The sequence below is a fragment of the Chinchilla lanigera genome, unplaced genomic scaffold (genome assembly GCF_000276665.1).
Source record: "Chinchilla lanigera isolate Chin_1 unplaced genomic scaffold, ChiLan1.0 scaffold00010, whole genome shotgun sequence".
In the NCBI taxonomy this organism is placed as follows: Eukaryota; Metazoa; Chordata; class Mammalia; order Rodentia; family Chinchillidae; genus Chinchilla; species Chinchilla lanigera.
Window position 1 is genome coordinate 36047813 of NW_004955411.1, and position 15015 is coordinate 36062827.

The following is a 15015-nucleotide window of genomic DNA, read 5'->3' on the forward strand; positions in this document are numbered from 1 at the left end:
GCCGCCTTCCTGGGGCTGGTAAGCAGCGCGGCGCCGCGGGGACCGCACGTCGCGCTGGAGCCCCTCCTCCGGCCCTGCACGCGGAGCGGCCCTGGGGCTGAATCAGCGGGCCGGCCTCCCTTGATCTTGTGCAAATCGGGCAGTTCTGCTCGTGCAGGGTGACTGTCGAGTGTGAAGCCGCCTTCCCCAGCGCGTTTTCCAAACGCAGCCAACCTGTCTCCTGGCTGCGCTGGGAGACCGAGAGGGGTCGCCGAGGACTTGAAAGGTTCCCCTCCACCCACGAATTCGAGCGCCAAATTGTTGCCCTGAAAACTGCTGTTCGGGATTTCTTCTTCTTGGCGGACTGCCCAAATTCAACCATTTGCCTAGTTTTGCAGGTAGAGGAATAGGGCCAGCGAGGAAGTGCACTTTTCCAGCTCGCACAGCTGAAGTGTTACAACCAGGAACGCCTCTTACCCCGCACCGTTCTATTTAAAAGTATCCAGGCTTCAGAACCTTAAATGCTTTCCTTCAACAAAGTGTAAGGTTACTAGCGCTGTTTACCAAACTTTTTTTTTAAACTAAACTTGGTGATTTTCGCTTCTGCAGAGTTGGGAGAGCCAGTGCGTGAGGAAAGTCATTCTGGTCAGGTAGCATTCAGAGTCTGAGCCACAGTTGTTTCCTAGACGCTTTTGATGGGGGAAAGAATGAGAAAGGCATCACTGCAGAGGCTTGGTGAGCCCTGCTTGTGTGCCAAGTCTCTGAGGCCTCTGAAGGAGTAATCATTTCTTTAGAGCCAGTACTCCAGACTTCTCTCCCTGGGCCTAAATCTTTCTGTGGGTTCTTTGTCCACCAGCTGCTCCGGCCTGGACAGGATCGATGCACTGTGCCTTTGGAGAGGAACAATGCAATCAGAGTCAGTTCTTCTTGAAATGTAAATGAATTAAGATTTTCTTTTAAAAAAAGGGTTCTAAGAATGTCTGAAAATGACCCAACTCCTAGTTCTAACACATCAGTCTAGGTAAAGTTTAGTGTTAATATTCTGTGCATGTATGTGAGATATTTTTTAAGGAGGCTTTGAAGACTAGTCTTGCTGACTGGTTTTTAGTAGATTTGAAATATTCAAATTGTTTTATGTCCTGAACCTTGTCTATATGTAGTTTAGAGTAAGAACCCCATGTGCTCCAGAAATACTGCTATTTCACCATGCAACATGGAAAACTATTTTGGTAATTTAAAAATTTAACATCCAAATTCCTCAAATATTTGTGCATGTAGTGTATTTCAAAATAGAGCCAAGTATTGTGAAAGTAGTTTTTTAAAATTTTTATTTTAAAGAGAGTAGTAAATGAGAAACAAAGAAAGAATAGCAGCATACCAGTATCACAAACATAAACAAACCAAAGCAAGAACATTTAAAGTGATACAGTTTCAAGACAAAATAATATGAATGAACAGTGGTTGTTATGTTACATATCATCGCTATCCTCAACTGTGTTGCTCAGATTACCAGATGTAAGAATGAAAGATTGTTCAAACCATTAAAGAGAATGAGAAAATAATTATTAGATAAAACATTAGAGATAATATAGAGTTTCACGAGACAACTGGTAGCAATTCACCATTGTAATTCCATTGCGTATTGTTACCTTCAAATCAGTTGCTCAGATTACTAGATATAAGCATGCAAAATTGATCAGAACATACAAAAGTTTAAGCATTAACTGTTCTTTTCAATATACCATCAGACATCAGCAATACAGTTATCGCAGCTATTCATAAATATATTTATATTTTGCCTGCCTTCTTTTTTCTTTTTTCTCTCATCCCAGTCATTCCTTGTGAAAGTAGTTTTGTTACCTCTTAATTAACTGTTAATGCATTTAAAGTACTGTTCCAAAATTAAGTGGAATTTCAGCAAAAGCCAGAAGAATTAGTTGGTTTTTTTTTTATAACTTGAGAATTGAGGCTGAAGAAAAACACTGAAAACCTATAGTTGTAGTACAATATTAATAGTAGCCTGCCTCTTTCTCAGTTGGGAACTTAAAGTAAACCCCTGCATTACATTTTAATCCATCCCAATCTTTTTTTTTTTTTTTAATAGCAGAACCAAGTTACCACTTAGACATCATTTTAATGGTTATGAGTAAAAAAGGTTTTGTCTTTTTAATTTTTAGGGACTGAGTATTGCTATACTGGGACCCACGTTTCAAGATTTGGCAACGAATGTAAACCGAAATATCAGCAGTCTTTCTCTAATTTTTGTGGGCCGGGCATCTGGATATTTGTGTGGCTCTATGATTGGTGGTGTTCTTTTTGACTGTATGAATCATTTTATAGTTTTGGGTAAGGAAACACTGATTTCTGCTTGTTCATGACTGTTGATGTGTTTCTTTCAACACTGGCTTTGAGTATGAAAAACATGAGCCTGCAGAATGGTTGTGCATGAGCCTGTGACATGGATAGTGTTCTGTGATCTCCATGGAAGCTGGGTTTCCCTGTTATCACCTACATAGTTAGGTGTGTGTCAGCAGTCCTTTGCCTTCCAGGCCTTCATGTGTTCAGGCACCACTCCAGGCTCATGGACTCCAGGCCCCAAAGCTCTGGTTCTCAGGGTGTAGGGTGGATCTTGGGTTACAGAGATCAGAATGAGCTCCTGGTACCTTTCTAGAGTCTGTGGCCTCCAGATTGAAAATGAAGGGGCAGCGAATGTGAGTGAACTGATATGAGCTACATTTTTCTCCTTACTGCCTCATGCAGTGGTGACGCCTGACCACCTTACATTGGGAACGTAGCAAAGATTTAAACACATTCTGTTTTGAGTGAGTTGCTGTGTTTAAAGAAACCACCTTTGCAAGCAAAGGGAATAATTTACTGCTGATGCATAAATTCTCTTCCAAAGTAGATCGAACAGATATATTTCTTGTGTTTTCCTCCCTATTCCCCAAACTGATTTGTTTAGTTTTATTACAAACTACTGTACTGATTACATTTTCTGTTTGTCTTTTTACATGCCTAAAAATTCCTTTATATTTTTAAATGGGAAAATTCTATGTATATACATTTTGCCTTTTTTTTGCTGTAAAACTTTTTCTTGTGGAATAATTTATATATTATTAGCAGTAGTAGAATTATATATATGTCTTAGTAATGTATATTTTATATTCTGTAGAGATTCTACCAGATTTTGATGAAATAAACCACTTGTAGCAGCTGCAGCTTATTTTGCATTTTGAGAAATTTTTATGATGTTGACTTTTGTCACATGACTTCGATTAATACAGTTTTCATAGCTGGTCTTTCACCTTTTCTTCTCAGGGATGTCACTGTTGGGTACCACCGTTGGTCTGTATACCATTCCTTTTTGCAAAACACCAGTATTACTGATTGTCATGATGTCTGTCTTCGGCATTGCAATTGGCATTCTGGATACAGGTTAGTGAATCTTTAAGTGTTATCTCTAGGAGTGCATCTTTGCACAAGAAAAGTAAAGTCACTTGTTCTGTAAATGATAGACTTACTGACTCAGTCAGAAGCACCCTCTAGTAGAAGCTGTCTTTGTTAATTTACCAGTTTTTGAGTCACCACTATGAAGTGAACTTAAAGAATTTTATTGCATGGGAGAATGTTGATTTACAGTATTCAGACAAGTAAGGACGCTTCTTGGTGAATAGCCTTTCATTTTGGATCAGATTTTTATCCTTATAAGAAACGATGATTTAAGGGTATAAAACACATTTTAAACCAATATTTTACTGTGAAAATACAGAAGCCACCATCCAGTTATTGTACTCCAGATTTTAAAAATTACATTCATGTATATTAATTATGCAAATATACTCCGGATTTTGAGGTAAGAGAAACCTATGGCATGTACTGTTATCCTCGTTTTTCTTTTCTCTTCTTTTCTCACTCAGATGTTCTGCCCTGCTATAAGAGAGCTTCTCCTTGTGTCAGTGTGTCTTAGAAGACCTGCTAAAGACATCATTGAGTAATGGCTTACTGCTCAGTCGAGCTTCCTAGGCCTCCCTTCCTGCTTTAATGTTATTTGATAGATTGTGGAAATATTTTGTATTCAGTCTTTCTTTGATGGTAAATTTACAGGGTAGGAATATATGCTTATCAGAAAATAGTCTGATTACAAAAAAGCCAACAACTAGGTGCTCTGGCCTTTGACCTTGTTGTCAGACAGTGTAAAAGCAGTTTCTGCGAGGTGTTCTATTCTGTAACAGGCACAGCATAATCCTGGAGTATTCAGGTTCCTGATTGTATATTTGTATCTGCTTTACACACATATAAAATAATATTCAAATCTCCACAAGAGCACAGAGTTTTGGAAATCTGACCATAATAAGATTTTACCTAGCAAACATACATTTAAAATAATTACAAATAAATAGGTCTACAAATATTTTTTCCCAGTCTTGTGTTAGCACTGGTTTATAAATAGCCTTTGCTAATGTGCTTGCCTCCAGGAGTATAGTTTACAGCTTGTAGCATTGTATATATGTGTATGAGATGTTATAATGTATAGTTTTCTGTTGACAGTGCATTAAAGTTCCTTAAATACAGAATTGGCTCAGATGCAATGGTTGGTGACTGAGAATATTACAAAGAATATTACAAAGCTGCTCCCCTGTAACACAGACTCATCTTCTCTCTGATAATAAAAAAAAAAAAGGTTGTTTTTTTCTTTTAACTAAGTTACTGTTTAACTTAGTTTTCCCATCTTTGGTTGGTAGGTGCCAACGTCCTTATCCTGGCTCTGTGGGGAGACAAGGGAGCCCCACATATGCAGGCTTTACACTTCAGTTTTGCCTTGGGTGCCTTTTTGGCTCCTATTCTGGCAAAATTGGCCTTGGGGATGACCATGTCAGCTGAAAACCACACAGAGCCTGACCTTCACCATCCAGCCCTCAACCGATCACCTGAAGCCGACCCAGACCTTCTGTTTGCAGCACCTGATGACTTGAACTTACTGTGGGCTTATGCTTCCGTCGGCACTTACACCTTTGTAGTTTCTGTCTTCCTGTTTGCTCTGTTTTTCAAGAAAACCTCGAAGCACGAAAAGTCAACAGCGTCTGCTCAGGAATCTCGAAGAGCTAAACATCACAAGGCCCTGCTCTGCCTCCTTTTTCTGTTCTTCTTTTTTTACGTTGGAGCTGAGATAACCTACGGCTCTTACATTTTCTCCTTTGCCACCACCCACGTTGGCCTGGAGGAAAGCGAAGCCGCCGGCTTGAACTCCATCTTCTGGGGGACCTTTGCAGCCTGCAGGGGCCTGGCAATCTTCTTTGCTACATGTTTACAGCCTGGCACCATGATTGTGCTGAGCAACATTGGCAGCCTGGTCTCATCTTTATTCCTGGTGCTTTTTGACAAGAGCCCACTTTGTGTCTGGATAGGGAGTTCTGTGTATGGGGCCTCAATGGCCACCACCTTTCCCAGTGGTATTTCTTGGCTTGAGCAGTACACGACCATAAGTGGGAAATCTGCGGCCTTTTTTGTCATTGGTGCTTGTCTGGGAGAAATGGCTATTCCTGCAGTCATTGGAATTCTTCAAGGACAATACCCAGATTTGCCAGTAGTTTTGTACACGTGTTTGGGGTCAGCAATATTCACTGCGGTATTATTTCCTGTGATGTATAAATTAGCCACCTTGCCTCTGGATCGCCACCAGAAAGAAAACAGAAAGAATGAGGACCAGAAAGCTTTGCTGAATGACTTTGAAGAATATAATGAAGGAGAGGATGCAGAAAGGTGGAATGAGATGGATTTTGAAGTTGTTGACATGAATGTTATGGTGAGGCCTTCTGTCATACAGACATCCAGAAATATTTTGATGGAGCCTGGATCTGACGAATCCAACTAGTTTCGCTCAACTGCAATGATGTTTGAGTGTTCTCCACTCAGTATTGGTGATTGTCTATGGAATACTTCACCGGAGATGAGGAGAAAGTGGACTAACGTTAGAAAAGATGGATTACTTAGTAACTTCCCTGAGTAATTGCCATTTCTAAGGAGTCCATTTGGAGAAGAGCCTTAGCAGATTTTCTGCTTGCTTTATTAGCCCATCTGTAGCAAATGTAAAAGTTTTGAAATACCAGTTGGTCTTATAAAGTAGAATTTGTTATCAGACTAGTGTTTGGCATGAGACTGAGTAGGTAATAATTTATGAATTCCACCTATCAGAGCATACAAAGAAAACTTTTTTTCTTCGAGAAGTTGGATATAGTTCTAATAGAGCAAAACCATGAAGAAGTGATTTGCTAGGGAAATGACTGGGTATCCATACCCTGCTGGGAAGTTGGGTTGAGTCATTTCACAAAAGGGCATGCTTGGAAGTAGATGTTTTTATTAATTGCTTTACCTTTTCTGTATGATTGACCCAAGAATGCTAATAACTCATTTCAGTTTTTTTAAAAACTTTTTTGGATCAGTTTATATTCTATGAAGAGAACATAAAGCAGGGCCCAATGGATCTGACTTCAAGAGATGACTACCTTTGGGTCTGTCTTGCATCACTGACATGGGTCTCATTTATCTTGTGATCTTTGATTCTGGAAGTGATAGTGAGATGAGTTCTATCTAAATTGAGAAACTTAATGGGTTTTCAGTTTACAGGATGTCTGCTAGAATAGCCCATTCTTCATTTTAAATGATCTGGGTAATAAGAATAATAAATAGCTCTATTGTTGTGCTACTGATTATGAATTAATATAATTTATATTTAGTGTTTTCTTTGAATAAGTATTTAAAGAATACTTTTGTAGGTGCTGCATTTCATGGCTCCTAAGATAACCTTCTTCCCATACTTTTTTAAAACTTGTCTGAAACGGGATATGTCTTGCATCAGTTACTATTTAATATATACCAATTCTAACTGACAGGTCTTTCCATTTATATGAAAGATTGTGTTTTATAATGAGTATCTCAGTTTCAGTAAAATACAGTGATTCATTCAATTATGGAGAGTAGACAATTTTTGCAGACATTTGTAAAAATAAAGTTATTGTTATAGCTTTCTCCCTACTTATGTTTAGAGGGGATTTGGAGACACTGTGTTCTGATGTCAGCAGCTGCTTCAGAGTTACTGTGTTCACAGCAGGCATTGGATGGATCTTTCGGGGCCCTTGCCATACCTTAGGAGCCTCCATGGTTCCAAGTCATGCTATTTCCGGATTCAGTGTTAGTGTGTTTTGGGTTTTAATCACAGAATAACTACTGCAAAGCAGTGAGGCCTTGTCTTCTACAAGGATCCATATATGTGTGTCACCCATCAGACTTCTTCCTGAGTTTGAAATGCCCAGGAGGCCAAACTAAAGTTGAGAAAGTGCATTGGTGGCCAGCAAGTCAGGGATAAGACAGGAGGTACTTCACACAAGTATGGCAAAACTAGCGTGGCCATCCTTTGACAAATGACTAGGATTGATGACAGATTTTGTGTACTTTTTCCCATGTTTTATGCTGAACAAATCAAATTTCTCTGATTACAGTATTTTTGCTTGCTCTTTTTCTTTCTCTTAACTAATTTTTGTAAATTCACTCTCAGAAAGTTGTTTGGGTTTGTCTGACAGGAAATACAGTACCCATTCACCTTATGCCCACCTCAGCGCTGGTTCATGTTAATAATACTTGGAGAGGGCTGGTGGAAAGATTGACAGTGAGAAACCCTTTCCTTTTTATTTTTTTTTTTTGAACTATACTTAGCTTGAGCTTAGAAAATACCTCTGTCCAATTTACTGCTTTTCCTCAAATTGTTGGGCTTCAAGCAGTTGTAGTAGTTCGGCCTTTGGGAGGCTTGTTACACAAGGGATTCTACTATGACATCTACTTTTAAAGGGTAGAAGGTGGAGTTGAGGGAGAGAAGCATAGTAAGAAGACTATGACACAAAACCCAGAAATCCATATTGGAAAATTCACTAAGATTCCACAGTTCAAAATATGAGTGTCTCTAAGAGAGGAGACATTGTTATGGTTTGAAAGTGTATTTCCGTATTGGAAGGAAAAGATAGAATGATTCCAGTAATTAGCATACATCTGAAGTCAGTTCTTAGGTAAGTGTCTGTTGGTACACGATAACCAATACCCATGTTTTTCTTTTTTGAGTAACAAATGACCACAGACATAGTAGTGTAAAGCACGATATATTGATCATTTCACCTTTCACCTTTCTGTGGGCAAGGAATATGGGCATGACTTAGCTGGGTCCTCTCACAGCTAGTACTGCGTTCTTTCCTGGTCTCTTCCAGGGTGTGTGCTTGTTGGCAGGATTTCCTCCTTATTGTTGGGTCAACTGAGGTCTCTGTTCCCTATTGCTGGGCACCACTCTCTGCTTGCTACCTCCCAGAGTTTCTTGTCATGTGAACCTCTCATAAATCTGTTTACAACATGGCAGCCTGGTGAAAGGCAGCAGGAGAATCTCTTGCCCCTGAGAAAAATCTCTGCTAATCTGAAGTCATATATTACAGAAGTAGTTATGAGAATGACATACTATTACCTTCGCTATCTTTGAAAAAAGCAAATCATACATTCTGCCCAGACTTCAAGGCAGAGGCTAGAAGAGGATGTGACTCATGCGGGTTCACCAGAGGAATGTCTTCCATTCTAGGGTACCTGCAAAGTCCAGTTCTTTTAAGGGGCTGAAAACTTGAGCTTTGGGAAAACAGCTGTACTGAAGGTGGCTATAGGCAGCCCGTTGAGTGTCCTAGTGTGGGATTGGAATGTTCCCTGCAGTCTAGGTGTGCAAGCCTAATGGGGAGAATCTTTGTATTTGTTTTGTAGACACTCAGAATTATGCCTTTTTCTCCTGACATTGTATTTTTTTGTCTTTTTTTTTTTTGGTTTTTCTCCAGTACTGGGAACCGAACTCACGACCTTGCGCTTGCCAGGCAGGCGCTTTGCCGCTGAGCTAAATCCCCAGCCCCTATTTTTTTGTCTTGTACCATTGTACTTTTAATCTCTTCAGATGCAGCTTAATAGGAGGGAAAAAATTAAGTAATTGAAAGATGCTCTTTTCAGTACTTCGCTCAATTACTCCATTATTTTTTAATGAAAAATTTCCTTAAAAATCAATTTTATAATAGTCCTTTATAAAAAGTTATAGTAGAAATTTAAGCACATACATAGAAACATAAACAGTAAGTGTAAATAATGCATAATTCTAAGCATCTCTTAAATTTTTCATCAAACCCAATTTTATAAGTAAGGAATAAAGGGGGTAAAAATTCTTCCAAGTAGGAAGTGCATCAGAAATAACAAATTTTGTGTCTAAAATGCATGTTTGTGTTCATTAGAGAAACTGGCCTATAGTTCTCTTTTTTGGTTGCTTGCTTGTCTGCTTTTGGAATCAGGATAACGTTAGCTTCTGAGAATGATTTTGGAAGCACTCTCTCCCTCTCAATTCATTAAAAAGTTGGAGGAGTATTGGTGTTAGATCTTTCTTGAAGTTCTTGTAGAATTTGGCTGTGGCTCTATCAGGCCCTGGGATGTTTTTAGTTGGTGGTTTTTTGTTTTTTTTTTAAATTATTGTTTCCATTTCATTGCCTGTTGGGTTGTTTAGAAAGGAAGATTTGTGTTATTACCTATTTGTTTCTTTTTTTGTAAGAATCTTTTTTGGTTTGTGTCTTGAACTCTGAGTAACTACTTTGAAGTTAATGATACACAGTGTAATTTTTGTTAGTCTCTTATTATTTGATTATGAAATTTTTGTTTTTTTTTGTAAAATTAATAAAAAACCACATAGGGGGTTTCAAGGGGGGCTCCCCTCATTGCACTGGAAATTAGCAAGTATCTGGGGGGTAAGAAAGGTTGTGTAGATAATGTTTCTTGTTAAATGGTGTATTATAAATTGTTACGCCCTGTAAGAAAGGCCAGTTTTAAGTAAGTCATGATAGTAGACAGTTGTACTTAATGGTTCCAAAGTAGAAGGTTTGGGCCTTTGGTGCATGTAAAGGAAGGAAGTCTTTATCGGTTCCTGACCTTAGTTGTCAAGGGGAGGAGTTAATGTTTTTTGCTAAAGGCACTTTAGCCAGTTGGCATTTGCACTAGGTTGAGCTTTGACTGGGGCATTTATATAGTTATATAGTATAAATAAATCTAGGCTTCAGATTCTATCACTTTGATTGTTTACAATCAAGATTTTTTTTCTTTTTCCAATCTTTGTTCAGTGGTTATATTAATTATATCTTATCTGTTTCTATTTTATTTTTATAGATCTTTCAGAGTTGATTGGTTTCTGCATTGATTATCAATTCTGAGGGATTTCCTTGTTTTTCCTTTAGCTCAGTGTTTACTTTCTGAATGTTCTCTAACTGCAGCTCACGTTGGTTGTGTTTGCTGTTAAGCTGCTTAGCCAGTGGCCTGGAGAAAGGTTCAGAAGTTGTTACACGACGTGAGTAGCACAAGGGATTGGACTTCTTAGCTTCTGAACAGCTTGTGGAGAGTACCAGTGTTTGTACAAAATTGTTTACTTTTAAGGATGGTATGGTGTTCATGACATACATTTTTAGTATTTTAGCCATTTTTGCACGTACAGGTCAGTTGCATAGAATGCATTCACGCCTTTGTGCAGCTGTCACCACTATCTGTGTATAAAATTCTCCTTATCTTGCCAAACCTGGAGCTCTCTCTGTTAAACAACTCTCCATTCTTCCCCGCCACCAGCCTCTGGTAACCACTGCTGCATTCGCCTTTCTGGGATTGAACTACACTACCTCATACATGTGAAAGCAGACCGTATTTGTCCTTTTGTTGTCAGCTTCTTACACTTAGCACAGTGTGGTCAAGGTCAACAGTGTTGTGTCAGGTGTCGGCATTTCTTTCCTTGTTTAGCCTGAATAATAATTCATTGAGTGTATATTCCTCATCATGCTTATGCTTTCATCTGTGGACGGGCATTTGGTTGCATTTCACTTTTTGGCTATTGTGGGTAATGTTGCTGTGAACACGAGTACACAGATATCTCTTTGAGTCCCTGTGTTCAGTTCTTTGTGGGTGTATCCTCATAAGTGGGTAATGTGGCAGTTCTATTTTAGTCTTTTGCTATGATGTTATTATTTGGCTTAGATTTTGTCCTGATCCAGTTTATCCAGAAGAGACCCACTATAGGAATAGGATAGACACATACTTTAGAGTATCATTTCAAACCACAGGGAGACTTGGTCCAGCTCATTCACTTAATGAGGTGAACTCAAGGAGGGCTTATATCAGGCATCTACCTAAAACTTTTCTCATCTCTGCTTCCAGTTTTTGTTCTGTATTTTTTTGTTCTTGTTTTGTTTTATTTTGAGACAGGGTCTCATTGTGTATTTCAGGCTGTCCTTGGATTTGCTTATGTAGCCCAGGCTGGCCTTGAACTCAGTGATTCTCCTGCCTCAGCCTCCCTAGTGCTGGGATTACAGGTGTGTGACACCACACTTGGCTTTCTTTTGTATTTAAGGAAGTGTTTGAGGTCTTTAAAAATTAATGAACTTCTCATTGGGGAGTACCAAGTGTCACCCTTTGTTTGGGATCTGATCCCACTTTTCTGCTACATGGATGGTCCTGTGTCTTGTACTTCTTTGTTTACAAAGCTAGGGATCGTGCTGACCACTGTGGAAGCAGATCATGTGGCCAGGAGCCGTGGGCTGGGCTGCAGTCCACCTCGCTCTCCGTGGCCACGCCCTCCGCAGGACCTTCCTTCTCCTGGCCCACCCTGTGTTTGTGCCAAGATTGCAGAAGGATTCTGTGTGACCTGAGTAGATGAAGTTGCCCACATCTACACTGCTGCCCCTACTGCTCTGAGTGAAGGCCCTTGTCTTGAAAGGGAAATTCTACTATCTTTTGTGTACCAAGACATTGCTTGCAATGTTTGCCCATTTTCAGTATTTTGAGGGTAGTATGGCTAAAACCTGCCTCAGAAGGCTCCAGCAGTATAGTCTGATATCCGTGTTGGGATTTCCTCAGAAGACCCAAGAGGATCTGTTCATGGTTGAGCTGAATCTTGGGCTTCATCTCCCAACGGAGCCGGGTAACGGAGCAGGTTCTCAGCTCGCAGCCCTCTCCCTGATTGCTTGCAGAAACCTCTGTCCCTGCGGGATGAGCATCCTCTTCTGAGGCCTGACACTCTTGGGGCCTTAACCTTATTGAAGAATGACTCAGAGACAGAAACATTTCAGAAAGGAAATTTTATCTGGCAGGATGACCAGAGAAGCTTTTGTTGCCTAGTGAAAAAACAATACGTGAAAGAAAAAAAAACCTGCCACGATCGCTAAGTTTGCAGTCATAGTCTGTTCCTGGTGGAAAGACAGCAAGTGCTTGGTTTGATTGTCATGTTTACAAAGGTCACAACAGATCTTAGATGTAGGACAGCAAAAACAATGATCGAAATTGCTTTTGCTAAGGAGTCTAGGTTTACGGGAAATGTTCAAGTTTTTATCGCTTTTTAGGTCACAGTTAGATGATCCTACAGTTGATGTTAATCTCTGGGTTCAAACTCCTTTGTTTCTATGACGTGAAGTGTGTAGTGATACTGCAGCAAGGCAGTGATATTTTGCCCTTGCACCCTCCAGAGCCTATAAGCTGCAGGAGGAGATAAACCCAAGGGGAGAGCAGGGCTTGAGGAATGTATTCTTATAGTCTGTTCAAATGTTAATTTCTTGCGCTAGTGGCTTTTAGCCCTGACTGCTGTTAGAGTTACCTGGTGATGTTTTAAATCTCCCCATGTCTAGCACTCTTATTGGTTTTCTTTGGAGGCTGAGCATTGAGAATTTTAACATTTTCCCTGATTTAAGTGAAATTCTCAGCCAAGGTTGAGAACCAGTGCCTTTGACAATCAGAAAACTGGAATGTCTGGTGGCCAGAGAGATTATTTTAGGCTAATTTATAGCTTGGTTAACTCATGCTACTTTGTGGACATTTGGCACTCTTTGTACCTTCTCTGAAGGACGAGTTGAGGCAGAGAGGTCTCCGGTTTTCCGTTCTTCCCACTGTTGTGTGAGAAAAGAATGAGATTCCTCAGTACTGTTGTTTGAAGTCCTCAGGGAAAAAAAGAGCACTCCCACCTCCCAAAACCCCCCAAAAACAATGCAGGTTTTAGGTGCCCTTCTGCATAGGTTTGCACTAATCCGTTTTCACTTTTTGGGCTTAGACCCATAGGACTGAGCTTATGGATTTATACATCTGCATTTAAGATTTCTGTGTTTACATGGCTTTGTACCAGAGCTTGTTGCTGTAATATATTGGTATAAATAAATACTGATGTTGTTTTAAGATTAATGTGTCATTAGTTATTTCTTTGATGTTTAAAAATGAGCTTGACATATATGCTTCAGAAATTAGCCAAGACTATATTTAAATTTTAGATTTTGAGTGTCCCAAAATGTATGTAATCAATGTATGTTTTCACTTCACAGAAATGTATTGCAAATGATACTTAACATCGTTGGCCCTATGGCTTCTCTCAAGAAGTTATGATCTGATTTTAAACTTAGCTACCCACCAGAGAAACTGTTATTCACTGGATGTCTTACTATATTATTTAGTAATAAATTCCTAGTGGAGATGATTGTCAGCATGTCTCTGTACCCAGCATGCAGGGCAGAAAATTTCTCCTGGATTTCCTTCTCTACAGGGCCCACAGCTGAAAGCCCGTTAGTGTCCAGGGTTCTGTTTTTCACTTACTCAAAACGAGAACAGTGTAATACAGTTCAGTGACTCTGTTGTGGGCTTTCAGGTGTACAGCTCCCTTCCCATGCCTCGTCATACTTTTTGTGTCTTAGGAAAAATTTTTCCTTTTGGCTTGTATTAGAGATAGAGTCTCACTGTGTAGCTTGGGCTGGCTTTGAACTCATGAGGCTCCTGTCTGAGACCCCCCTCCTGTGTCAGCCCCCCACCTCCAGTGCTGGATTATATGTGCACCACCCCGGCCTGGTGGGAAAAGATACCTTTTAAAGGAACAAAGCTGAAGCTGACAGGGACTAAATGACCACACTTTGCCCATCTAAAAGTTACAGTAAATGACACTCCAGGAGTCCTTGACTGCTACCACCTCAGTTTTAGGTGACCTGATTTTATAGCTGTGCACTCTGCTCAGGGGAAGGACGCCCTTTTAACCTTTTCTTCATGCTGGTGACTGGGCAGTGTTGGCTTTTTTTTTGGCTTTAGAAAGCTGTGACACTAGGGGAGAGAATTTCAAACTACTGTTTATAACAGTGTGGGATAAACAAGGGTCCCCGGTGTTGCCATGAGGGAGTGTGGTCAGTTTGTCATTGCACTCACCCATCGTCTGTGAGGGTTTGGTTGGGAATGAAGGTAGACTTGGCCACTTGTTGAGTATATCATGCTGCCAGATGTTCTGTGGGCTCAGAAAAATGAGGCAATAGACCGAGGTTCCCAAGGACAGATTTGAAGGCTGGTTGAGCCTCGCTGGCACCTCCCTCTAAAGAGGGTAATGGTTTGGGGATGTCTTTTTTTTTTTTTTTTTTTTTTTCCAGTACTGGAAATCGAACTCACGACCTTGTGCTTGCCAGGCAGGTGCTGTGCTGCTGAGCTAAATCCCCAGCCCCAGGTGTCTTTTCTATTGCTAACTCCAACAACTATTCTCTAATGTTTGGGGAAGTTTAGTGCATTTCAGAGAAGGTCTGAAAAGCGTCCGTATTTATTATGGTTGTAGCCAGGATGAGATCTGAAGTTTGTCTGGATTTGCAATTTCATGCTACCACCTAGATTTCTCTTCATGGTGTTATGTAGTTACTGTGCTCCTTAGTTATCTTTTGTGTATTTAACTTAGATTTAAATTAGATCCTCTTTGCCAGTTAGCATACTGCTTCATTCATACTGCCTTATTTTTTGTGCACTGAATTTTGTCTCCCGACCCTATTCATGTGTTGAAACCTCAACCCCTAGTACTTTAGAATGTGACTCTACTGGGAGATGGAGTTGTAGAGATAGTGATTGAAAATGAGATTATAGGCACCGGATCTATTCCAGTAGGGCTGGTTGCTTACATGGAGGAGGAATGTGGACAGAGAAGCAGAGAGGGAACTGGGTAAAGAC

At 40.1% G+C, this 15015-nt stretch overlaps 1 protein-coding gene across 5 annotated transcripts; it reads left to right on the plus strand.

Annotated features, from left to right (window-relative positions):
- The first annotated feature begins 6 nt into the window (after positions 1–6).
- LOC102029274 (sodium-dependent glucose transporter 1C-like) lies at positions 7–8012 on the plus strand. Of its 5 annotated transcripts, none has more exons than XM_013510837.1 (4): positions 7–18; positions 2157–2325; positions 3298–3414; positions 4722–8012. In XM_013510837.1, the coding sequence occupies exons 2-4, from the start codon at positions 2277–2279 to the stop codon at positions 5849–5851; spliced, it is 1296 nt and encodes a 431-aa protein (XP_013366291.1). In that variant the 5' UTR covers positions 7–18; positions 2157–2276; the 3' UTR covers positions 5852–8012. The 5 variants fall into 5 exon arrangements, with proteins under 5 accessions (XP_013366291.1, XP_013366290.1, XP_013366293.1 ...); XM_013510836.1 differs by lacking the exon at positions 7–18 and adding an exon at positions 348–520; XM_013510839.1 differs by lacking the exons at positions 7–18; positions 2157–2325 and adding an exon at positions 351–520.
- Positions 8013–15015: the final 7003 nt, after the last annotated feature.

Bases quoted from the DNA above. Each gene is read 5' to 3' on its own strand.
- LOC102029274 (XM_013510837.1), top strand. From the start codon at position 2,277: ATGATTGGTGGTGTTCTTTTTGACTGTATGAATCATTTTATAGTTTTG. The intron at 2,326-3,297 runs GTAAGGAAACAC...TTTTCTTCTCAG, and splicing joins GAATCATTTTATAGTTTTGG to GGATGTCACTGTTGGGTACC. The intron at 3,415-4,721 runs GTTAGTGAATCT...TTTGGTTGGTAG, and splicing joins AATTGGCATTCTGGATACAG to GTGCCAACGTCCTTATCCTG.